Raw genomic sequence first — 26,230 nt, forward strand, 5'->3', positions numbered from 1 at the left:
AGTGGAAGTGGTCTGACTTGCGGATTATGAAGAGGTGTCATAATCTGCTATCTGATCTGCACATCACACATCCTCTTTCCCTCCGTTTTGATTGGCCTGCCACATTAAAGATTCACACATACAAGTGTACTCCAGAACTCTGCTCTTTAGCTTGACACACTGTGTACGTGCCAAACGCTCATGGAAATACATGGATATGTTTGCAAAAAACACGGTAAAATGAATGAAAATGAAATCTGTAATGTATTCTGTGCTGTATCATTAAACTTTGCTTATCGAAAGCAGTAAATTCTCATGGGTTCAGAAAATTGCCCATGATGCATGGCAAGGAAGGGAGGTCAACAGCTTCGAGCTCTTGGCTTGTGTAAAAATGAACGGATCATTTACTGCTGCTTAGTTGTGCGCAGCCCGCGACCACAATGTGTTGTATCACCTTTACCGACAGGTCAATTGCAATAAAATTATGACAGTGACGTCCATCGATTTCCCTCCACCTCCCCGCCCTCCGATGGAATGCCACCGGCCTTCACGGTGATGCCTCATCCTCTCTCTTTGTTTGGCCTCTCTGTCACGCATTGATTTCCTCGCCGCTCGATGATGGAGGAGGTTCGAGTTTAAGCAAACAGCCTGACCACTGTTTGAAAGACAGGACGTGGGGAGAAGAAGGAGAAGGAGAAGGAGAAGAAGAAGGAGAAGGAGAAGGAGAGGCTTCTGCTCAGGTCTCACAGACAACAGCATACACAACAGTTTGCTGAGGACGAGAGCTCAGCTGCATATAGAAATACTGCTGCTGCTGTGAAGGACAAATCTCTTCTCCCAGAAAAACGGTTAACAGTGTTTGGCCAAGTTAGGTATCGCTTATCATACCATATTCAATCGGTCAAATGTAAAGTATGCAAAAAAAAATGCGTAGAAATCCATCTGCAGGCCACAAGGTAAAAAATACACTGAAAACTGTTCTATACGTAGCAATTCTGTGTGGTTTCAGAAGTGCAAAAATGGTCATGATTTGAATACAAACAGTAACGCAGTTGCACTGACACTTTGCATTTACACCCCTAGTTTATATATTCTTTGTTTTTTTTTAACCCAAACGCCAACAGTAAATGAGCTGCAACCACACCAAACAGGAGGTAGTATCAAACAGTTTTTGAAGCTCACATCATTTGCATTTGTGAACTGATACAGCCAGGCTGAAGAGGAAAAGCTGGAAGTCAGCACCACTGCAAAGGACCAATGCTTGTACGTGATCAGCGACAGATGGGGCCGGGTCTAATGTGAGAAGTGCGCAGCCCTGTGCGCTGGCATTTTCTCCTTGACAGGGCACGGCTGCGAGCTGCATAATTGCATTTGTGTTTGAGCAGGCGATTCAAGCGTGCGGCTCCCTGGGGTGATCCTTTTGCAACTGATCAAGACTGAAGAAAATGGCTCCGAAGATAAGGTGATGTACCACTCAGGCGGACACCCTTTTAGCCAGCGCGAGAGTGAGAACTCAAGCTGCCACCCACTGTTCGGGAGCCCGCTTTGACTTTTGTCACCCTGCCGAAGTGGCCACAAAGTCTGGAAGTGCGCCCATACTGCTCGTGACAGTGTCGTCCGTCTCCCTCGAGAGGGCCCACCAAGGGTCAGTGCACCCGCTGTCTGGGCCTCCTGTCAGGAGTATTTCTCTGTCCTTTTGGTCCTGCACTCTCCAAAAGTCTAAGGCCCCAGGAAGGAAAATAGAAGAGAAGAAGAGCAGCAATAATCCAAGGCACTAAGCAGCATAAATGGGCAACAACTGATGCAATGGTTACGAGACTGCACTTGGAGTGTGAGGAAAACAGTGCAGGAACCTCTGTTGGACCTTGAAGAAATGTGCCTCAGTTGACTGAGTAACTATGCAGCTGTATAAACCTGTGCATGCATAAAAGTGCAAGGAGTACTGGGCAATCAAATCATCTAAAAATAAGTAATCTGCACTTGTGCAGCTCAAAAAAGATCAGAACATAAGGAGTCAGGATGACTTAGGCTGTCACAGATCCAATCGATAGAGAAAATAAGAGCACGGAGGGGGGCTAATTGTTTTGATGCCTCATTTACAACTCTTCCACTTGCAAACGTGACTGTATATTCTGCAGGTGACTTCAAAACAAAGCAGCAATAAAAGGCTAAAGACGCATAGAGGAACACTGAACAAGTCATGGAAATGTGAGTTTCATATGCATCTGTTTGCAAAATCTAACTGCCATTTATGTCCCTTGTATAGAATTCCATTGATCATCCTTCAGGATGAGAAGTCAAAAACTGGGTGTCGCCCGCGTCAATAGATTTCTGGAGCGCAATCTACGCTTAATAAACGCAACAAATCAATGGCCATATTGGATATAAAGGTGGCCAATAAGTTACAGTGTCAGTAATTTGATGTGTTGTTTTGTAGGTGGTTGGTAGGGGGGGAGGTTACTGGCACAATATAAGAGCAAATATAAGTGAAATCCAATAACAGCGATGGTCTCAAAGGCATCCAGAGGGTTTATGTTAGCAAAAGATGTGTGGTGCTCTAAAAACATGCCATACACACTCACGCTATTAAAAGTCTATATACTACTGCACCTGGTGCACTTCTAAGTCAGTAGCACCGCATTACGTGGTTCTTTACAATCCAGCGATCGCTGTCGCCGTGAAAAAAGCCAGTGCTCTAATCAAAGACATGAATTTGCATTGTTCCGAAGAGGCGAGATGACCTGAAGCTCAGCTCTGTCATTTTTTTGAACATGGATACCACGAAACCTGAATTAAGTGATCACGGACAGAATTGCAAGAACGCATCATGCTCATGAAGGGCCTCGGTGACGCCGACACCTTTGACACGAAATACGTTGTTCAACTGCAAGGTACATTTAATGTTTCTGTGCTACGTACAGCCACTGTGTAGCGCTACACTTCAGTTTACATAAAATCCAAATGAACTCCTCCTTACTCCATCCCTTGTGTTGGGTCCTTTCTACCTGACAAGGGGAATCATTTTTTACCACCAACAAGGGAATCATTCTGTTTAAATGGAGCATCTTCTCCTATTCCTGCGGCTTCTTTCTCACAAGATCAGAGCACCCAGGCTTTTTTGTCATGAAACTTTCCGTTGACAAGGAAGGGAAACCGCTGGGTGTATGTTTCCTCAACAGTCCCTTAGTTCGGCCTTTTAGGTATGCTGTCAGCCAAAAACTTCTCACCTTTATAATATTTCATTAAATTATTCAGTTACTTTGCAGCTGGTAAAGGGAAATCTCTTGAAATCTCAACACTGATGGGAAGTGCTTTGCAAAAGCACCAAGCAAACACTGTACAGTAAAAGTGTAAAATAAATAAAACATAAAATGTATCGCTGCAGTTTTTTCCCCCCATTATTTCAAGGTTTTGTTCCAAACACCTACAGCAGTGTTTTCCGTTCACTATCCTGAACTGATCTGTCACGTTTCTTTAACGGTCCAGAACAAATTTATCAAAAGTCACTTTTACATCTTACAGTTTCGCACTTTTGCAACCGCAGGATCTTCACACCACATCACTTGAGTCGAGCACTTTTCTAAAAGTAAACACGGCAAGTTCTCGTCTAGTCACCTGGAGCGTTATTCAGCTCGGGTTTTTCACTGTTACGCTCACATTTTCCTTATTGTTGTCATCCTTTCACTGACAGGTTAAAGAGACATGTAGGTAACTTCTACTACTTTGCAATGGCAGCACGCAGGAAATCTGAGGAGTCGACATGAATGTTTCCGACCGGCCAGTGCTGTCCATTGCACGCATCACCAGTTCACACACAGATCCCTTACAAATTGGATGGGAAAACCTGAATTCTTCCAGTTCAGAAAGCTGCAATTAATCATGCAGTCATATGCTATCAGCCTTATGTCCCTTACTATCAAAGACTGACCTAGTGTACAACCCAGCAGCCCATTTTACACACACCCTCAGAGTAATAAAGCACACACCTAAGGTACACCCGATATTTATTAGAATACTGCAGTATTGCTGATATTGAGCTGTACAGCTTATTAGGGACCTCAAGCACATACCTACTCTTTCTGTGCGCTGACTCTGCATTAAGTGCAATTTCAGTGTAATTTTTTACAGACTGCTGTCAACTTCCACGCTTCTGTGCAGCAAAACTACATCGTTTCACATTTTAGGGTTTAGAAACAGTCCTGTATCTCAAAAAAGAATTTCAGGCATATCCCTAAATAGCTGATTACTGTATCTTGTTTGCGGTTTAACTACGAAATTCCTTCCTTTGGAAAGATACAGTGGGCACAGATCTCCATTGCCATGGTATTAAATGCATTATGTTTAGTCTGTATTCACATTTCTCCTTTTTAATCCATTTCTGTACATGAAATCTTGTAATGCTACTTTTATACTGAATTGTATTTCTCTAGAACTACACATCTGCCCACTACTTAATCCACCATTTATAGCTTCTGGGTTTCACTTCGCACAGGAGGCAAACCTTCCAACATGTCTCAGTTTTACACGTGTCACTTCGCACAAGAAAGTTACGATTGAGCTCAGCCCTAATGAAGAACCGCATCGCTTTCATGCGCACGCTCTTCTCTGTGCGCTCCTGTACGTCTGTCTCATTTTATGTGTGTGTGCGCGTGCATTTCCATCTTCAGCGTGGCCAAAACAGAAGATGGTCCTTCAGCCCATCTGGTTTATTTCTGGAGGCAAAGAGAAGAATGTGCCTCATCAGATAAAAGAGTTAAAATAAAAGATGTTGAAGAAAGCTTTTTAGAAAGAACACAGAATGCTAATAAAGGAGGAGCAACGTAGCTGTTACTCCCCAGGGAGCACAGCATGCTGTAAGGTAATGCAATGTGATGGGAGACCTTCGTCTCAGTCCTTAGTCCGCCTCTCGTCTGACAGAAGAGGCAGGAGCCTCCGCACTTCGCTGCATCTCTGCGAGCCCGCTCTGGGGGGGTGCTCCTCAGCTTCCTATAAAAAGGAGCCAGCGAATCAATCAGCACAAACATACTGTGATTCCTCAGACCATCTCCATCGCTAGCTCTGTCTCTCTTCACCCATCTTCTCCTCCTCTCTCTCTCTCTCTCTCTCTCTCTCTCTCTCTCTCTCTCTCCCTCTCTCTCTCTCCGTTTCTGTGGTACCCTCTTCTGTTGGCAAGCGCCTTCTCTGCCTCCTCCCCTCTGTGTCTCCTCCTGGGCTGGAACGTGTGTGCACACGCGTGCGTTTGTGTGAGCGCAAGTAGGGGAAAGTGACAGTGGGTCTGTCCCTCTCCCTCTACCTCTCCCTCGCTGGTCGTGTCTCCTGGGATCTACACGTCGGCCCCCTTCTGTCGGCAGCAGGTTACCTGCACCCACCCGTCACCATTTCGGCCCCCGGGAGACCCACGCTGGCAGCGCAGCCGCTTCCCCGACTCAGCATCGGGAGGAAGACCCTGGTGGCGGCTGCCGTGGGGGTCATGCTCATCCTGGTGCTGGTCGTCCTCATCCCTGTGCTGGTGAGCTCCGTTGGCACTGACGCTGGCCACTACGAGATGCTGGGCACCTGCCGCATGGTGTGCGACCCATACCTGAACAAAGGCACCGCCACCACCAGCTCCAGCGGCATCCGGGCGGAGGCTGAGGCCCTGAGCGACCACAGCAGCCTGCCCTCCACCCTGCTGCAGGGACCTCAGGGAAAGCCGGGCCGGCCCGGGAAGCCTGGGCCTCCGGGGCCCCCTGGCCCCCCTGGAGAGCCGGGTCCACCCGGTCCGATAGGGCCCCCGGGAGACAGGGGCGATCCCGGGCGAACTGGGATACTGGGCCTGGGAGGCAATAGCGCCATAAGCACAGCCACCTACAGCACAGTGCCGCGGGTGGCTTTTTACGCTGGGCTTAAGAACCCGCACGAGGGCTACGAGATCCTCAAGTTCGACGATGTGGTCACTAACATGGGCAACAACTACGACGGCATCTCAGGAAAGTTCATCTGCAGCATCCCGGGTACCTACTTTTTTGTGTACCATGTGCTAATGAGAGGCGGCGATGGCACGAGCATGTGGGCAGACCTCTGCAAAAACGGCCAGGTAGGTGACGTCCGACTCCCGCTCTGTGTTCGCATGTCCCGTTCTGCGTGATGACATGGCCACTTTGTCCATAGAGCGTTCTCCAGGCTGTCTGTCAAAATAATTTGTGCAGCTGCTCTGGGGCATAAATGCTCCCTCTGTGGATGCAAACGATAAGCATGCGAGTGAGACTGTGTGCGGTGCATATAAAAAACCAAAGGGCCGACAGCTGAACTTCCCAGAGCCGCACAGACCAGCATGTGTCTGAAAGACCACTGTGTCCTCGGCTCCGCGCCCCTAAAGAAACTGCTAAAACCGTTATCGTGCCCGAAGAATAAAAGACACGCAGCCATGACGCACAGCTGTGAGCGACAAACACCATGGTAACTTTGTCCACGAGGCTCGACTAGTGGAAAATTATCTTTCTAATGTCTATAATGTGTTGAAGAAGACATGCACATCATCATAGACCTCCTGGAACTTTGCAGAACTGATGCAACATTATGTAACCGCGACAATGACTTAAAGAGCGTTTACTTAAATTACCACAGTAAATTCAGTAAATTACAAGTCGTTTTAGATCTGACCTGTTGCTGACAATAAACTTGACGGCAAAAAGTTGCACGCAGAGAAAGGCAGAAAAGAGAGGGAAAATGTACGGACTCAGATGTACAGGTATAAAAAATGAAACGGAGAGAGAGGAAGGACTGCGGACAGTGTGGAAAAGCCACCTGTGCAAACTTTGGGACTGAGGAGCTCATTTTCACAGAGCATCATCCGTCAAAACTGAGTGCCAACAAGACTGAGCAGTGGGGACTGAAGCCGGGATACCGAGCAAGTAGGTGGAAGAAAACCCTAAAACACAGCTGTGTTTAAAGCTCACTTTTCTGAGCTCATCATGTGAGCGGGGACAGTGTCCATCATGCGGTGTGGACACTGGACTGTCAGTGCCGCACTTCCAGTGCACGTGTCTCGGCTTCGGGAATTTACTGTGGTACCGCGAGGTGCTCGCACCACTGCCTGCGCTAATTGCCCTAATTGCTAATATCAATTATTATTTCAACCACATCGCAGAGAGTCCAGTCTCAGTCTGTCGTCTTTAATCGCACGTATAATAATGACTCTGAAGAAGAGTGTGTGTGTAGCGAACTGCTGTATTTCACTCAGTGACCGAACGGGATTTTCAGGCGCGCCGCCTTAGACTTTATTTAGTTTATTTATGTCCATTAGCGCAGCAGTACAACAACGAGCGCGGCGCTGCGACTCCCTGCCGTTCGTTCGTTTCACGGCACCTCCAGGGTTTTTTTTTTGCTCTTTTCTAAATAAAATAAATAATTAAATAGAATATCCTGCCAGTGGACGTGTTTCGGTCCTTAATTTCGTGCTGTACCGCGGTTATACGCCGGTCATCTTTGCAGCTCCTTCTTTCTTATCTTATGTCCCTCCGACAAATAAATAAAAAACAGGTTTCGTTCTGCCTTATTATAAGCCTTATACTCACTTTCTTCCCACATGTCCGCCGGGTGTCTTCAGTGTGGAATTTTTCTCCATTTACAGCCTTATTTATGTACAATACAGGAGCTGATATGACTAGGAGCGACCCACCAGTCAAAGCACTTATTTTTTTTTAATTCATGTAAATTAAATTGGTTTTTACAGCTGGAAGTTATTGAGATGGAGCTTCGCGCATCAAAACGATGATAATGGCATAAATGTCTTTAAACTTGTATGCTTCTAATTAAAACATGGAAAAGAAAGTCAGAGTTCAGCAATAAAGAAGCAGAAGATCCTGGATCATTATATATAACTATGTTTGAGGAAACTGAAATGTTTTTCATTTTAATTTTGCTTTTACATGTTTCTCCTAATCAGTAAAATCTCAGATTTTCCCCCAATAATAGTAACTGCAACTGTTAGCATTATGCGAACAATTATTTCTTTTTATCATAATATATGTTAAGTTACTTGTGGTACCTAAAGTTAATGGGAATGTTAAAATGTTTATTATTTATTACGAATATTACGTGGGCTGCACAGAGTACAATTTGCTGAAGATGCTTTCTAATATTGTCCTAGTGAAGAGAAAAGCACTTCTGCTATAATTTGCTATAATACAGTAATAGAGCAGCGCCCTGGTCACAGGCTCCACTTTCTTTCCAAACACAGGTTGTGTGTCACTGGGATTCATGAAAATGAAATCCTGAAATAGGCAAGACACACTTTTATAGTTGTGTGTGTGGAAAAGGATGGGCTGTCTCCTAGTGGCAGGTTCACACCAGAGTGCTGTATTATGAGCTTCCATAACTGCAATAAAACGTGTAGTTAGCACAAGAAGATCACAAGCGGCAATTCATAAAGGGAGCCTACATGAGGAAGGGCACTAGGTGTCCCTACATTACTTCCATTTAGAGTATTTTTGCCTCGTTACATGCAGTGATTGGTGTCAAGAAAAGTTTGACTACAGAGCGATTTAGTTGGTAATGACTTGAAATGCTGCGTTTGCACCCTTGAACAAGCAATCTGATTTGATGTAATTAAATTTCCATCACATAAAACAGGTAGTAAAAAAAGTGTGGATGGGAGCATCTGCTAGGAGTGTGTGGTGTCATAACAAGACTCTGTGAACGAGGTGGGAAAGAAAGGCTGCTCGGTTGAAGAAATGAGCACATTTTCCCAAAATTGCTTACGAGTTTTTCGCTATGGTCTCCGCATGCTAGTGCGGAACAGTCGAGATGAATGTATACAATGAGGCCCTGTGCCGTTAGCTTTACGGCTGGAGCAAAGCGTGGACGAATCGGCACGGGCGAACCTGAACGCATGTTGTAAGGAAGCACCTTCTATTTATTCTATTCATTGTGCTCCCAAGAAGGACGCAGAGACATTGAACTTGAACGTATGCAGCGCAGATCTCGGGGAGGGTTCATACTTACACGGCATCTCTCTGCTTAATTAAGCAACACAGCGCAGTGGCATCCTGGGGGTCCTCGAAACGTTAAGAGGAATCAAGAGGGCGTTGATCTTTCGGCCCATGTGTCACAGAGGCCTGACCTCTGCAACAGTCGGCAGCACACGTAGACTTTACAGTTCCCGAACTTCTGTCAGTGATGGATTTCGGAGGGAGGCCATTGTACGTTCAGCTGGGAATTGGGATTTCTTCACGGGCCAAAGGTTGTGTCATAACCGTTGCAACGCCAAGTCTCTGCACCCTTTTCCATCCTTGGTGGCCGCAGCAGATGCCCTTTCAGAATTAGGACCCAGCCAAACTGATTTAACCAATGGCTGCCACCCCCTTCGCACATCCAACCTGCACTAAGCCCCCAGAGGATCAAGTCTCCATCTCATTGCGGAGGGTTATGTCTCCTCTGCTCCGCTGCCGGCTAAATATTCCTACAAATCCCTGTCAGGTTCGGCGGATGGGAGACATGTCCGTCTCACCTCGCTGAGCCGGATGCTGTTGAAGACAAAGCTGCACAACAGAAAAGCAAATCCGCTCTCTTGCGCACCGGGGAATAAGATGGCTCCGCTGAGCCGGAGAGTCTTCTCGGTCGTAATTAAAAACCTTGAACCAGGTCCAGGAGATGTTTGTGTTCGCTCCTCTGTTCCTTTTTAATAATATTGTTAATAAACTGAAAGCCGTTTCAGACTTAATTAAAACGGACGACTTTGACGCCTCTCTCTCTCTCCTGAGAGGCCTAAGGTGAATAATAACGCTGTCTCCTTCTTTAATAAGGCCTGTCTTTTTGGCACTGGTCTCGTCATTGGCAATTACAGGTCCTTCCTTGTCTCCCTTGCCACGTTTTTCTTTCTGCAGTCCTGACTTTCAGTTGGTCAGAAAGCAGTAGGTTGGGAACTGACATAATCCAGCCCAAATACTCACATTACTGGACTATCGATAGTGGAAGTGGGTTAAAAAGAACAAAAAAGTTAAGGTTAAATTGTTTCCATACAAGGGACACACTCTGTATTTTCATTTAGTCTTCTCTAAGACCCATAATTCCAGCTATAAAAAGCAAATGGGGAAAAGCTAGGTGTTCAGTGAGGTCGCGATTCCCAGGGTTCCTTTGAATAGAGCGGATAAGGTGTCAATTTCAGCAACTCTCTTAATATGGATATCAATCAAATTATCAAGACACGGAGGGAGACTTACAATGGTTACACTTGAGACGCTCCATGATTGATGGTGCTGTGCATTAAACTGGTTTCAATCCAAGCGCTGAGGCAGATGCGGAGAGATTCTTAAAATGTTTTGCGCAAACTTCTGCCTTTGTTAGTACCAGCTGACCTTGACTAGACAAAAGCATTCCTGGGCGCCAGACGCCTGGTCAGTTGCCGTGATCAGTGACCCTCCGAACCGAGATGTCATTGATTGCGGTTGCTAAGGTAGCTGGGACAGCGCAGTGCTGCAGATGCCTTTCAAAGCCTCCTTTGAACTCTGTGGGCACAGTCTATCGATAGAGTGCAGTGAGGAGCCATCTGGATTATCATTAGGTGGGAGAGATAGGCGTCTCGCCTTCTGCACGTAACTAATTCAACGGAGCTGCATGGCACGGCGAGGCTCAAGCGCTAAATTGCTCTTGCGCCGTTATCTGGAGAGACGGCGCCAAGGCGGACCTTTACCCTTGATCTGGCGCATAATTGGACAGTGCATTTGACACTCGGCTGAGTGGAATACTAGAGACAAGCTAATTACGTACAGCTAGGCTATTACACGTGGATCCCCCATTGTTAAGAAAGACCAATAGATTGGAAATGCCAAGCTGTGACATTCACATGTGATGTCTCAAGAGTAGGTGGTCCTAAAGGTACTTTGCGGTAAGGTCTTCAGAATGTAGATACGCTGCATTAAGCAACCGCCCCGAACCCTCCGCTAAGTCTCTTGATCTGTAGCCCATTGTGTGTTGTGTACGTGGAGATATTCAGCCACCGCTCCCAAAATACACAACAGCTGTACCAAAACAGACTGGAACACAGTTGTTCATCCTGCAAGGATGGCTTTGTGAACATGGAGTCTTCCTAGCAATATAATCATTGCACATATGGACAAAAAAGTTTCAGGCAGGCTGGCTGACTCAAGCATGACAGGGGCGACTGAATCACAGGGCATTCTTCGTTATAAGGAGGGACACAACTTAAGGCGCTGTTCTTACGTAAACAACTTCATATATTGTCATTCCAGTGACTAATTCAGCACCACCCTGTTGCAAAGAAAAGCAAAAGCATATAACCTGAAACCTAATGATTTTTTTCCACATTTCATTATTTTTTTAATTAAAAAAACCCTAAATCATGATCTTGGCAATAATAAATAATTTCAAAAACTTTGAAAAACAGAAAAAAAGGACCAGTCATGTCTTGGAACATTTTTAATTTAGAAAAAATTATTTGGGACACCAAGTTCTTATCATTTATTAAAAGACAATACTATTTATCCTGTGAACCACTCCGTATATCTTACTTATATTTCATATTAGCATTGATTTTTACTTGTAAATTGTAATGAAAACTACATTAAAGCAGTTTAAAAAAAAGAATACTCATCAGCAATGTCAGCAGCTCTGAAAAGCTAGAAATTCTCTGACTTAAAATATAAAATGGGTGGAACGTCAAATGAATAAGTGTATTAAATGCATTCCATACAAACGAATGCTTAAAAACTGAAGCACCCCCCCTTATAAAATAAAAATATAAATGAAGACATTTCATTTACTGTATATCAGTCACTCAATTTACTTTCCCTGCTGAAATACATTTGAGAGATATGCCCTTTAAAGCAGCAAAACCTGTTTTTTTTTTTTTTTTAAGAGGTTGTTTCTTTGAAGGATTACCAAATAATTTCCTCCGAGAGTGACATTTGTGCTGCGGAGGGCTCACTGACTTGTTAGCAGCACTCCTCAGAGGAACGAGCATGTTCGAGGAGCGCACATCTCAGAAGCTCTCATAATGACCAGCCTGCAGACCGAACGCTGCTCAGTCCCTTCGCTAGCAAAGTGCCCCGTCATTACTGGCGACCTCTGAGGTGTAAACACCGAATGGCAGCACAGCGAGAATAATGTGAGCGCTAAACAAGCGACTGACGCCACCGCAAATCAGCAACTTCTTTGTTCCCTTGAACGCAGTAATCTTCACTGTACCATCGTCTATGCTCACATTGTTTCTGCGTCCCGCCGAGCTATGCGTCATGTGAATTACCCTGCAGTGTCTCTAACAGAACAAAGATTATTATAATTGTGTTCAGTTTAATTCTGTCATCAATACTTTTGATATCACTCTAGTTGAGGTTATCGACTTTCTATTTGTATTTCGAAGAAGCCAAACTGTACAAGTATGTAAGCGACAGGCTGAAACCATGTAAATGTCCAAAACAATCGCAGGTGGTTCGTCACAGGGTTGCCTACTGTTTGCGTTAATTATTCATTTTTTTATTAAAATATCGACTGCAAGTCGAAAAAATAGAGGGACGCCCAAAAAACTTTTCACTTAATTGTTTCCTTTCGAGTTGACTTGTGACAAATTGTTACAGTGCTGCATTTGTGTGCAGGCAGTCAGATGCTCTGATTTGTTTTAAAAATGTATTCGTGAATTGTGTGCTTATGGGAAAGGGCTTGGAGGACGGGCGTGGAATTGGGTCATTTCTTGCTTATTTCACTTTGATAAAATTAATCGTGCATGTTGTCACATCTGCTCTACAATGAAAACGAGAGAAGCTGCGCTTTGGGACAGGACCCTGATAAGAAAGGATCCCAAAGCCATTCTGACGGGACCCGTTTCTTCATTAATGGAAGCAGCAGGAAAGGTTCACAACGTTAGTGAACGGTGAACACCTTGGGGCCTCTTTAACATGCGGCCGTCGGTTCGCTGTTCAAACACAATTAGACCTCTGTACACTCCAATTTGGCTGTTGATCTCACAACTGGTTTTGAGCCTGAAAGGTTAACAACTGAAATCAGGGAGTCCCTGTCAAACAGATGGGGACCGTGGCTCCTCCACAACAGCGCTCACGCTCCCCTGTGCAGTAATTGTTAATTTCGCACGGGAAGAAAGCGGGGGAAATGGAGGTGTCACGGACACCGAATCGCTGACAAAACCACTCCAGCAAATTACAGGCACGTAATGAGGAAACTGGAACCCGAGGCATTAAAATCAACATGAAAGTAGAGTTCTCAGTGTAACTCGTCTATAGAGTTTGACTTCTAGAGCCGTAAGTGAACGAAAGGGTATGAGGAAAAGGCTGAGAAGGGCAGCACACGGTACTAGGGTTAAGGCCACCGACTTATAACCTGAAGGCTGCATGCGAAGCTCCGTTGAGGGACGCCGCGTTTGTACCTTTGACTAAGGTGCTGAACCGAAATTTCTTAATGAAAATGGACGGATGTTTTTAAACAGTGAGTGGAAATCAGAGTGGCTCTCATTGCGTGGTTATGCACTTAATTGAGGTGAGGGAGCCTTCTCAAACAAAGTTGTTTGTTGGTCAAGCGGAGAGCCCAGGGCAATGCTATTCAGCACCTCCTGCAATACACACACACACACACACACACACACACACACACACACACACACACACATTTTCAGAACCGCTTGTCCCATACGGGGTCACGGGGAGCCGGGGCCTACCCGGCAACGCAGGGCGTAAGGCCGGAGGGGGAGGGGACACACCCAGGACGGGACGCCAGTCCACCGCAAGGCACCCCAAGCGGGACTCGAACCCCAGACCCACCGGAGAGCAGGACCGTGGTCCAACCCACTGCGCCACCGCACCCCCCTGCAATACACAGCATGTGGAAAAGTACCAAGAAACGCATCGATTCATCCGCACTCATCGTCGTTTTCACACGGCACTGTGCCATGGAGAGCCAGCTTCCTTTCAATGTGAATCAGCACCGCAGAGACCTGACCTGTGTAAACAGCTGTGAAAAACTGATTGTCAGCAAACATCCTTGAGACGGAAGCTCCGGTCAGGGGATTTTCTTTGTCGTGTACACGCGTTTTCCCACAGCCACGAAAGTGCATTACACAACTCAGCCACTACCTGCAGCACGAGGGCTGCAAGACGGGCTTACAGGAGCTGACAGGATCCAGAATCCTACCTCCACCACCCCCACGACCACCCGCTAACCTCGCACCTCGCCGCTCCTTGTGCACGAGCCAAAGAAGATGACATCAAGCGTTGCTTTGTGCTACTGGCACACGGCAAACACACAGAGCTTGGCTTCTTCCTTTTGAGAGATGGCCCCTGTCTCCCCCAAAGAGCAGCATGTGGGTGTGACTTCTGCCCTATGGCATGGGGGTTGGGAGAGAGGGCTGTAAACCTATGTCCCTTGCACAGCCCTCATGATCACAGATGATGGTAATGCACCGCTTGCACAACGCAGTCCAGGTTTTGTCGTCTGTACCGATTCGTACAGTTCGAGCGCGATTCCCGAACGTGAAATCTGTGTCACCGTTTCAATGTTGTATTTCATCTCGTTTGTCAGTATGTGGTTTGTAGGAATTCGTCTGGTAATTAAGAAATCCCAAGTGTGAACAAACTGCTATATATAGCTGCACAAGGACTAATAATAGCTCGAGAAACACCACGTCTTTTTTTCCACCGCTGTTGATAGCAATGAAACAATGTTACGGTACACTTTCGCCACAATCGTGAAATGGCTTCATCTGTACAGCGTCATTCGTGCGAGCAGCCTGTGCCTCGTAAGGAGAGGACTTTACACGTGAACCATTTTGTGCCCAACATTCTGACTGTGACAAGGACAACAAGGAGGGGACGCTACCATGCTCGACAGCCTCCTTCTTTCCTTTCATTTTGCACGCGACTCATTTCCAGCTGCTTTCAGCCGAACATCTTCAGATGTAATCTGTGAGAAGGGCCACAAAACTCTTTGAAGAAACGGAGCACAACCCAGAAACACTCCGTTGCAAATGGGCTCCTTAAAGCGGGCGCAGCGTACATTTGCGCGCTGGGGGATACCGTTCATATCCCTGCATGCTCAAAGACCAGCACACGGGCCCACAAATTCACTCAGTCTGTTTGCGCATCAATATGAGACCTGATAGATTTAATCAGGAGGGTAAACATGAATGCCTGCGGGTCTCCACGGCAACATAGATTACCAATTACTTCTCACGCAAAAGTTTCTCCTCTACACTTTTCTCCACGCCTTTTCTTCCTCCTTTCGTCTTTCACTTATCTGAGTTTGAACTACCCGCTTCCCCGCAGTTTGTCACCCTTTATCTAAATCGCACACGGCGAAAAATCCACCCCAGTGCCGGTTATTCAGAGACAAAATAATTTGTATGAGTGGGGAGCTGAAGTGTCTTCTTTACATCTCACAATAACCCGAGCTGAAAATAAGCCATGGGTGAAGAATGGCTATCTTAGATCTTCCAGAAAGCATTACAAACAAAGGATTTTTTTTTTTTTTTTAAGCATTGACTAACCAGCTTGACCGAGGTGACCTTAGACTAGACTTGATACGTGTAGCATGTAAGCTGGAAACCGTACGCAGTACAGAATATTTGGAAGACAACTCAATTTGAACAAATTCCAAAAAACCATAACAAAAGCCAAAGAGATGCTGGGTGCTATGAAGTTCGGTTTTTCCACAGAGCACCCACTGCATTTAACACAGACTGGTACCAACCGCATTTAGAGCTCGATTTTGCATTAGCGTGCAATATCTGGCAAGGCAACGGCATGCTGATATTTTTTTTAAAATAAGAACAGCGGAGTTTTAAAAACGAGGATATTTCCTACAAATGTTTGCGAAGCGCGAGCTGACCAGAAGCTGTGTTTGCTGTTTGGGACTGTGATATAAATCATGATAACGATGGAGACCATACTGGGCTGCAAGCAACAACAGGCTGTCTGTGAATCACAGGGCAAACTGGGGGGTGGAGAGGGGCACTTCACTGCGAAAATAACATTCGGCTGACAGCCGCATACAGACAGATATATCACATAATAAATTAATGAAACATATATTCATCAGCTGCTAACTTCTCTGAGAAATACATAAACCAGTCAATAAATGTAATATAATTCACCAAGTGTGCATAAAAGAGGAATACGATAAACAAAAGCAGAGAGGATGGAATCATAGTTAAACTGAGTAATTCCTTTATCTTTATATATTATATATTTAGACATAGAGTATACACACGAGCACGGACACAAACAGACGTTCTTTTCAGTTGCCGCTACAATTCAGTTCCACGCGGAACTCAGAAGCGCTGCCCTAGAGGACCGAGGCTAATTTCGAGCCGTCTGGCCTGTGCCTCCGTCTTCCATCTGCCCCCGCCACAGTCTTCCTCTCAGCCTCATGAGTTGCTGACCCTCGAACTATCGATCGGTTCCTACCTCCGAGGGCAGCGGATGTGAGCCTCAGTCCCTCGGAGAAGAGAGAATGCAAGCGGAGAGCGTCACGAGCAACAAAAGCAGCGCTATCAATTTGGGTCTGACCCGGTGTTTCTGCTGTCGTCATAGTGCCTTCACTTCAGGCTGTCGCCGAGCCCTCCTGTCACGGCCTTTGGCTCAGCCGCATGTCGGAAAATCGAAAATAACTCACTAGGAACCTGGGACACGCTCTCGCTGTCGCATTCGCGCAAGAACGGGAAGACTGTCCATCAAGAGCGGAAGGTGCTGTGGCTCTGCCCGAAGGTTTCCAGCGGACCCCAGCAACGGAGCACCAGGTCCCCGTTTAAAAAGAATGCTCCGGAAAGTGAACAGACACATATACATTCAACGTCACTCCCATATTACAGGTGCCTCTGAAGAAGTCCACCGGGTTGGTGATACGAGGCGAACTGTCAATCAACGTCAAGTTGCACAAACTTTTCCTCAGCTTATACTTGTACAATAAAGCGCAAAAACTCACCAAATGTTCGCAGCGGCAGCAACTGCAGCACTTGCTGCTTGGACAAGTCCACTGGAAAAATGTGACTTTTATAAAGCATATTTTAAAAAACCCTGTTTGCTGTTCTTTACAAGCAAAATGCCATCTGAAACTGAGTTGCTACTTAGCTGTACACCAGCTGGACACTGTGGTGCTCAGGCCAACAAATCCCATCAATCTCACAAACACTAAGGGCCTACCTGAAGTCATCAATAAACGGGAAATCATAACGGGGAGCTAACCGCTGGAAAACGTGTTTTTACAAATGTCGGCTATGGGAGCTCAGATGTGTCAATAAGTCAACTGTGTGCGTCCTCTTTAACTGGGCTATTAATTATCCTATTTCACTACACCACCTGTTTGGGCCAGCTTGTTGGCACACTTCCGTGAAACCAAGAACTGGGTCTGTGCCCAGACCCTCGAGACACCTTTAGTTCAGCTGAAATCGTGTTTACATACAACTGTCACTCACAGTTTGTTAGCAGACACACAGATATGTAAATATCGGGATGCAAACTCTTGCGAGAGCAGATGTGCATAATGAATAATAGCAACTCTGGAGCTGGAGACGGAAAACTCAGTGAGTCCTACATTCTGCTTCCTGAATTAACTTCTGGATTTCATCCATCATTTTTCTCTGAGTAAGAGCATTAATGCCAAATGGTGTTAAAATCTTTGCAATGGACTGGCATCCCACCCCACCATTTGGAGTACCCTGCCTCACACTCTGTTTCCAGGATAGGTTCTGGAGCACCGTGACCCTGCATTGCTCGAGTAGTTATTGATAACGGATCGCAGGATGGATGGATAGATGGATGGGTGGATGGTATTTAAATACACTTGGAACACAAAAGAAAGAGTCGAATGTAATACAGCTGTAGGAACTGTAGAAATTCACCCCTTTTTTGTATTGATAATCCCAAAGTGTATGAGGGTTTAGGAATTATGGGAATAAATACAAACAGCTGATAACTACCTGAAATGCCCCATGTAACAAGGCTGTTAATCAGAACAGCTCGGAGAAAAAGCTCATTTGTAGGTAGGTTCCCAAAGGTCACGTCTCTCGCTGGCATTTGCTGCGTCGACCCTCCCTCCACCCAAGCCGAGAAGGCTTTCGGCACACTCAGGTGCATTCAGCTGTAATCCTGTCTAAGGTTTGCTTTCGATACTATGCGTCTGATCCACAGCAGTATGAATACGTGGTATTTCTGGGGAAGAGGAGCGCACACGGCCTTCAGAGCTGCCGAGCCGCACGATCCTTTCCGGCGCCGGCCTGCCATGACCGTTTGCCGATTAAGAAGGCATCGAGGAGCTTGAGTTACGGAGGGGTGGAATGCTGCCACTCGGAGCATATGAGATGGAAACAGGAGTCCTTCGTGTGGGGGCTCAGAGCCGAAGAGGAGGGAGACACAGACCAATGAGCTCCTGTGTGTGGGCCCGCCAGCTGGGCTCACGGAGTCGATGGCACCTAGAGCTTTATTTTAGAGCCTCGGGGAAGTGGGTGGTATCCATTTTCCCACTATGTTACTTTATTACTTTAATAAAGTGGATTCTTTATTGCTGCCTTTGATCCTCAAGTACAGCGGGTCTGTTGAAAAGACACAACTTTTCAGTTCTATATTTAATAGTTGGGCTTTCATTTCATGCTGCTGCCGGTGCCGCTTCCCACTTTTAAAGTTGCAGCAGAGCTGGCCTACTGTCTGTCATTAGATTGTACACCCACACATGGCCTGTGCGAAAAGACAAACTCGCTGGAAGGCTCGGATGTACAGTGTGCTGCTCTGAGGAAGGCTGTCCAAGGCTTCTCTCAGTCCACTACGATATATATTGAAGCTTCCAAAAAAGTTCTGAATTATATTTATACTTGTGATAAATGCCAACATCCACGTTTGAGACCTATGAAAGGTCAGTGTGATTTGCCAGCTTAACGGATTAATGCAATGATAACATTTTCACAAACACATCCAGCACACGGCGCCCGTTCCTATGGAGATACAGCAATGTGAAGTTAAAACACACTCAAAATGTTATAAATTGCATAAAATCACAGCCTGCATTGCGAAAAATACACAGCGCAATTTGCATTCTACCAATACAACAACCTCTGTGGACACAATACAATCTATATTTGAGAAACAGCTGTACAGACACACCTGGATTTGCCTAGAGGTACAACCCCTCACACAGAGGGACAAGCTGATTTCCTTAAATAAACCGGTATAAGTAAACCAGTAAGGCACCTTGTGCGTTGGTCCTTTACAAACCTCTACCTTTATTTGTGAATCATAATTGCATTTACCAGCATTCAAGGGACAGGCTTTGAGCTCTGGACCTGATTTGAGCGAATTTGCTTGTTTAATCAACGATCTTCAAATGGAAGCAAAGAATTCTACGTATTTCAGCGTTGGGGAGGAAAGAGGAGTGTGGCCATGAGCAGTGTGGGAGATGACCAGTCAGGGAGATGCTCTACACCCGTTTATGTACAGTGGAACTCCTGCACTGCATCTCAGTGGACATTACAAAGTCTCCAGGTGTTAGGCGTAAGAATTTCTATTAAATGAGCTTATTTTTTCCAATTTTTGTTACTGCTGGATCGGACAAAGAGGTCAGCGATGGTCACAGAGATATGATGTGGTAGCACAATTTGTTCCCTAAAAATGCAACGTAAAGCGGACGGGTGGCATGGTGGCACAGTGGGTAGCGTTGCTGTCTCACAGCGCCTGGGTGGTGTGAGAGAATGTGGGTTTGATCCCTGCTCAGTCTGTGTGGAGTGTGTATGTTCTCACTGTGCCTGTGTGGGTTTCCTGTGGGTGCTCTGGTTTCCTCCCACAGTCCAAAGACATGCTGTTCAGGTTCCCCCCTAGAGTGTGATTCACTGATGCATGGATGAGTAACCCCTTGTAAGTAGTGTATCTAGGGATGTAGTCACCTTGGTGAATAAGGTGTGTGGGCTAGTAACACTACCTAGTATCTGTTGTAAGCTGCTTTGGACAAAAGTGTCCGGTAAGTGAATAAATGTAAGATAGCATAAAACTAATACAAAGCCATCCTATGTTGTTTACCTTATTTGGTCTCCTCAGACATTTAATTACTCTTTATGCATACTTGTGTCTGCGTATGTTAGTCCATGGAGAAGGCGCGTGAGAAATGTTGGCTCGGAAAGATCATTACCCCCCTTCCACACCCACAGAAATGCAGTTACTCATTTGTGAATCTCTTTCCAAACCCATTCACTAAAACAGGTCCAGGACTCAAAGCACACGACAATACCATTTGTTCCAAAAACAACTCGTGAATTTTTATGTCCGCTTAGTTATTTGTGAATCTGGGGGCATGCTTACTTATTACCAGGAGCAGATTGTTTTCCGCACACACATACCGCGGTGAGTAATTACAGAGTGCAAGCTGTGTATTTCTAATATTTTGAGCCTGTTTTAATTCGATACGACACATTCATATTCCGTGTAAGATCGCTTCTGTGTCTTTTCAAAGCCAGCACTCCTGAGAGACCATAATTTAGCGGATACTTTTTATTTATTGTATGGTTATTTATTTCTAAACAGAAAATGCCAGCCTTGGAAAGAGTCCAGCCACATGACCTTGAGGTTCTCTGTTCTGAACAGCAGTAAAGCAGAGGTCACAAGTGTTTGCAGCTAAAAAACAGCACGGCAACCATTTAACATAGTTCAGAGTGGAAAAAAAAAGACTACAGAGTGCACTGCTTGCATTGAGAAAACAACACGGAAAAAGAAGTTATGCTATGTGACCTGTAAATTCACATTGCGTGTACAGACTGGAATCTCTAACCCAGGTAGCACACAGCCCCTCTCTGTGTTGTCAGAAATGCTGCTGAGGGTCAAGGATATAATAAAATTTTGCTAAAAGACGTTAGCCATGAGACAACATTCCACATTTTTTTTCTTTTTTTAGTTTTTATTGGCATTTAACTGTTTTACGGTGGTTTCCAAACCTACAAATGAATACAAAAACAATATGCAGTGGTAATATTTAGAAAAGTGCTGGTACACATCTCAACTTATTAATTTTTTTTTTGTTTTGTTTAATTTTGTGGCTCAAGTGTTCCAAAACTGACTCAAGAAACAGCATGGATTAAAACAGCACAACAGTTTCTCTCAAAATTAAAACACGCTGCATTTGAATTTTTTTCAGAAAATATACACGTTAGGGGTGAGTGGAGTGACATTACGCATTCTTACATGAGGAGCCAAACTGTAGCGTTATTAACGTTAGGCATTTCTTATACTTGGGGCCACTATATTATGAATAAACATAAACCATAAATGTCAGAGTTTGTTTTCATTATCACTATTTATTAGAATAATCAGCGAGACAATGCGCTGGCACAGATCCCATTTATTGACAAAACATATTATAAGATACACAGAGTAGATTAAAACATGAGCAATGAGTCTCAACTTAAATTTCCTCCTTATGCTTCTGCTATCAGATGTTTACAGTAAAGAACGAGGTTCCCTTGAATTTGCGCAGAGGGAGCAAAGAATCATTGAATTATTGCAATAATCACTGCGGCAAGCAGAACAGACTACTGGCTTTCAATCGTCATTATCTATTCATGTCTGCTGGATTACAAAGGGTTTTGCCCATGGTGTCTTGTGTAGACCTTGCATGAGGGTAGTCATTCTGGGCAGAAACTGTGCTTGATCAGGCTCTCAAAAGAAGGTCTTGGCAAACCTTCCAAGGGAAAAGCAATTTCCCTCTGTTTTTCGATAGAGGAAAGATTAGGGCTTCAGTTAGCTTCTCTGTGACAGGAATTCCACCCAAGATTTAGTGTTACTAGACTGTTTGAACTGCAATGAATCGGTGTCATGGTATTCTGGAAGATCCTACAAGAAGAAGACAGTAGGGAAAAGAGAGACATCTTGGGTGTTTTTATTCCTTCCAATTTTATTGCCGAATAATGGGCTAAGGTGATGCTACAGCGGTACTTTGAACATTTTCTGAATACAGTTCTACTTCCCACCGCAGGTTCGGGCCAGTGCCATCGCCCAGGATGCCGACCAAAACTATGACTATGCCAGCAACAGCGTCATCTTGCACCTCGACGCTGGCGACGAGGTCTACATCAAGCTGGATGGGGGCAAGGCCCATGGTGGCAACAACAACAAGTACAGCACTTTCTCCGGTTTCATCCTTTATGCCGACTGAGCCAGCCCCATCAGTCACAGTCAGTCTCTCCACCTCTTTATCTTTGTTGGCCCCCTACTCTCTGGGAAAAAAGAACTCGTCACAAGGGTGTCAGAGAAGACCTGCAGAGATGCCGTCAAACAGACTCACCCTCCCAGAGGCTTTTTTTCTTCAGACACCTTCACCAGACGTAATGGGCACACAGCCTCTTTCTCACTCACAGGAGAGACCTCCATGTTCAAACTTTCTTTCGAATGACTTTACAGAAATCTCGCTGTTATGTAGTCATCCTTAGCTTTTTGGTATTCTTTTGTCAAAATATGTACGATTAATATGTGCCGAAAAAAAACATTGCAAGTTTTGCTGTATGTACCCTTCCCTGGACCCATGTGAAAAAAGATAAACTTCTTCATGAGGGCATTAGCATGCTTAAAGACTGGAGAGGGGAAGAATGAGCAGCTAGGTGTTAATAAAGATGTGTAAAGCCCTCACCTTGTGAAAAAACACAACTGTTGGACCTCTATATTTAACTGTTCTCATTTGCATTGAGCACAGTGCCACCTGGTGGTTGCATGTTGTCAATGATGCTTTTTCCTTCAATATGATCTCAGCAAGCAAACGGTAGCAGACCTGTGGCTGAATGTTACACCAGCTGGACATATCAAAGAAACTTTGTTTTATTTGCATAACAATGTCATTCAAAAACATACATGTCAATTAGCACTTTTCCCTCCACTCTTCCAATGTTAACCCATCTGTCGATTGTTCTGTTGTGTCTTAATGAGAGATTACTGCCTGGGTTCATGGTAGACTCCCTATGTTTTAGATGTTCTGGTTTATATACAGTGACCTGTAGACTTTATCAGCCTTGAAGTTATGTAACTGATCATGTGGGTTTTGGGCTGCTGCGTGATGTGAAACAGTAGCGCGCTTGATAGACTGACAGCCGAAGAAACCCAACGATCCCCTGGACTCAACCAAATGGGTTGTGGAATGTTAAGAAGCGAACCAGCCAATTATGTCAGTGATGAAAAGCAATTTCAGTTCCAAGGCCTTCACCTAAATTCTTTTCAGCCATCCAGAAGAGCATGTGCATTATGGAAACAAGTGCTCACATTGTAAATGGGCAAGTTACAAGAGAAACTTTTAGCTAAAGTGCCAGACCTAGGCCTTCATCGCTAAACAGTGGAAAGACGGTTTGTTTTCCATCAAGGCCAGAACATAAGCATTCGAGAGTCTGTCTCGTCTCACCTTTTCTGTCTTTTGTATGTATGTGGAAAGTGGGTGCATGCTTCTCCGTGTGTGTATTTGCGTGAGTGTGTGCGAACGCAAGCATGTGCCATGGCTACTTCTGTTGTTTCCTGTAACATGAAGTGCTTTGGATCTTTCATTTGGCCCAAGAGATTGCTGTGAGTGCAGAAAGGGGCCCGTGTGAAGGCAATACGAGATGTAGCTTGCAAACTGTTACGTTTGTCTTAGTTCATCCTCTGAAATTGTTGAAAAATAATAAAGTCTTAAAGTCAATTTTTATATTTCCAGTTCTCAAATCAATTTATTTGATCTTCAATGTAAACCCATATTAAAATAGACAGGAGCAGATGGCCCAAACCACCTAAAGCATCACAGGATTCTGTTGTTTAGAGTGCAATCATTCCGCTTGATATTACATGCCGACTGAAGTTTTTGAAATCATTACTTATGAGTTCAAGAAAATGTAAATGCTTTTTCTTTTCAGAACACAAGCCAAGCACCATTTTCAATGAAAAGTGTGCTCCATGCTCCTTGCTGCTCAAATAAAGGCAAATAAAACAAAAGTTTGTTTTACCATTTACCATTAAATATGTTGTGTAATAATACACACGGGGAAGAGGTTAAAAAAAGAACTCCTCGGCCAGTGGGAGGGACATTTTCCGCACCGCGAAGGTGTGTGACCAGATAAAGTCATCTCAGCTTCAATAAAGTAAGACAAAATCAAAAAAGACAGGGGGTATAAAATATAACTTCTCGTGAAATGCCAAATGATTCAAGAAAGAAAATGACAGTCTCCCTAAATCAAAAGCACGAGATACCCATCTGTGAGGGAGCAATTTGGCTAAAAAAGATTCCAAAGTGTGATGCTGAGGTGTCTGGCAGACTGAGAAGCTTGTTTTCAGAGAGCGAAATAAAAATCCTGTCAGGGTGCGCGATGCACTGAAAGGGATTAGACTAACGCGGTGGTAATGAGACAGATAGGAGACAAAATTGGAAACGCTGCGCTGATAGGACAACCTTTGAAGACGACAGGCAGGAAAATGGTATCATAACCATTGACTTATTCAGTCTGTATCACTTTCAGTGCCACACAGAGCAAATTCAGGTAAATTAACAGAATGCTACAAGATTTGCAGGCATTAAAATCCAGTGATACAATGAAATGCACATATAACATGGGGCAGAAATTGGGTTTGCTGGGTCGCGTGTCCTTTGGGGTTCAGCACTTATGCAATTTCTGCATTGCCTGGGGGGCTGAAAGGTTACATTTTAAAGGCTATAATTACAGCTCCTTGTCACATCTTTACTTCAAGCCACATTACTTCATGGAGCTGAACCCATCTGAAAAGAAGCTGCTCTGACACACGGGAGAATGGCTCTGACAACCGAAGGGTCTCGCCAGCTTCGATACCTGAGCAGAACAGCTGCTTTTTAAACCAAACCCAAGCCCTCAGAACTGGACAGCCTTTAGACCCTCTGAGAGTGAAAGAACTTGGGAGGTGAATTTACACATTTATTCAGTTTTCCCTCTTTGTCTGGTACAGATGTCAGAGAGTAGAGTACAAAAAGGGATAGCTGGTCAGCATAGCGGTTACAGCTGTCGCCTCTGGACTCAAAGGTTGTACGTTTAAGTCTCACCTTGGGCTGTAGTAACCCTGAGCATGGTACTTGCCTTGAATTACCCACCTGTACAAATGGGTAAATAATTTTAAGTCACTTTGAATGAAGGCATTATGTAAACAAATTAATGTAATGGAATATAGAAGGGAGACCGGAAAGACCTCTCCCCACTTGCCAGCATTCATTTCTATATCATCTTACTAACCGAAGACTGTGCAAAGACAGAGGTCTGCAATGTCTTGGAAGGGTTAAACAGTTTTACTTTGAAAAGCTCTACATTCATAAAGTGACTGCACACCTTAAGAGCTACAGCATGGGCCTTGTTACGCAACTAATCTGAAAAAGCCCACACTGTTCGTTTCACAAGATGTTGTCTTCAGAAAAATATTGATGATTACACAATACAGTTTCAATAGAGTTTCAAGTTTTCACTCCTCTTCCTACATTTCATTCCAGAATTTGCTCAAAGTCACGAAGAGAACGGCACAGAAGATGCCCACATTTCATCCACTGGTTTCCCTCAGGTTTGTGAGCTCAAGCTCAAGTCTCAGGAAAGGCCATATTCCAATTACTCAGCAATTAAAACCGGGATGCATATGTCCCCCCGCAAGCCCACCAGTGAGTTAGTCACAGAACACGCAGCCTTCAGCTGTGAAGGTGTGAGCTGTGCTTAGCCATAAACTCTACGCAAAAGTAGGAGGTGAGAAGAGCATGTGGATTTTAGACGGCCCTCAAGCACGTACCTATTCATCGACATCTCTTCAGTGCAGCCTTCCGGAGGGCAGGTCGGTGACGGGTGGGGCGGGAATGAACCAACGTGCCGAGGGCTTTGCCACGCAGTTATATCATCTGAGTAGGACAACTGCAATTTCCGAGCACTCACTGTGACTGGGGAGGAAGTCCTCCTCCACTGGACTGTTTATGGGTTGGATGAAAGCGCAGGAAGACTTCGCTGGTCCACTGGGGCGCTCTCGTGAGTTTCTCAAGTAACCAAAAAAATCTACAAGTATGGAAGCACAAAAACTTTACTGTAAAGCAGAGTTAATACCAAAACATAATTTTGACATTTCCTTTTCAAGAAAGACTTGTCACAATTCAACAACTTTGGATATCGTCTAAAGCTTTTTATCCGTCTTATCTCACATAGCATACATTGCGTCCTTGTAGACATTTATACAGAGGAATACATCGAACTAAGGCAAGTCAGACAGGTTGCTCAAGGGTGAAAATGTAGTTTTACTCCTAGGATATGAACCTGCAACCTTCCGGT

At 44.9% G+C, this 26,230-nt stretch overlaps 1 protein-coding gene across 1 annotated transcript; it reads left to right on the forward strand.

Moving 5' to 3' along the window:
* Positions 1-5,260: 5,260 nt before the first annotated feature.
* Positions 5,261-23,898, forward strand: LOC108941550 (C1q-related factor-like). Its single transcript, XM_018764302.2, has 2 exons — positions 5,261-6,055; positions 21,931-23,898. Exons 1-2 carry the CDS (start codon positions 5,450-5,452, stop codon positions 22,108-22,110), a joined length of 786 nt encoding a protein of 261 aa, XP_018619818.2. The 5' UTR covers positions 5,261-5,449; the 3' UTR covers positions 22,111-23,898.
* Positions 23,899-26,230: the final 2,332 nt, after the last annotated feature.

The sequence above is a fragment of the Scleropages formosus genome, chromosome 8, assembly GCF_900964775.1.
Source record: "Scleropages formosus chromosome 8, fSclFor1.1, whole genome shotgun sequence".
Taxonomy (NCBI): Eukaryota; Metazoa; Chordata; class Actinopteri; order Osteoglossiformes; family Osteoglossidae; genus Scleropages; species Scleropages formosus.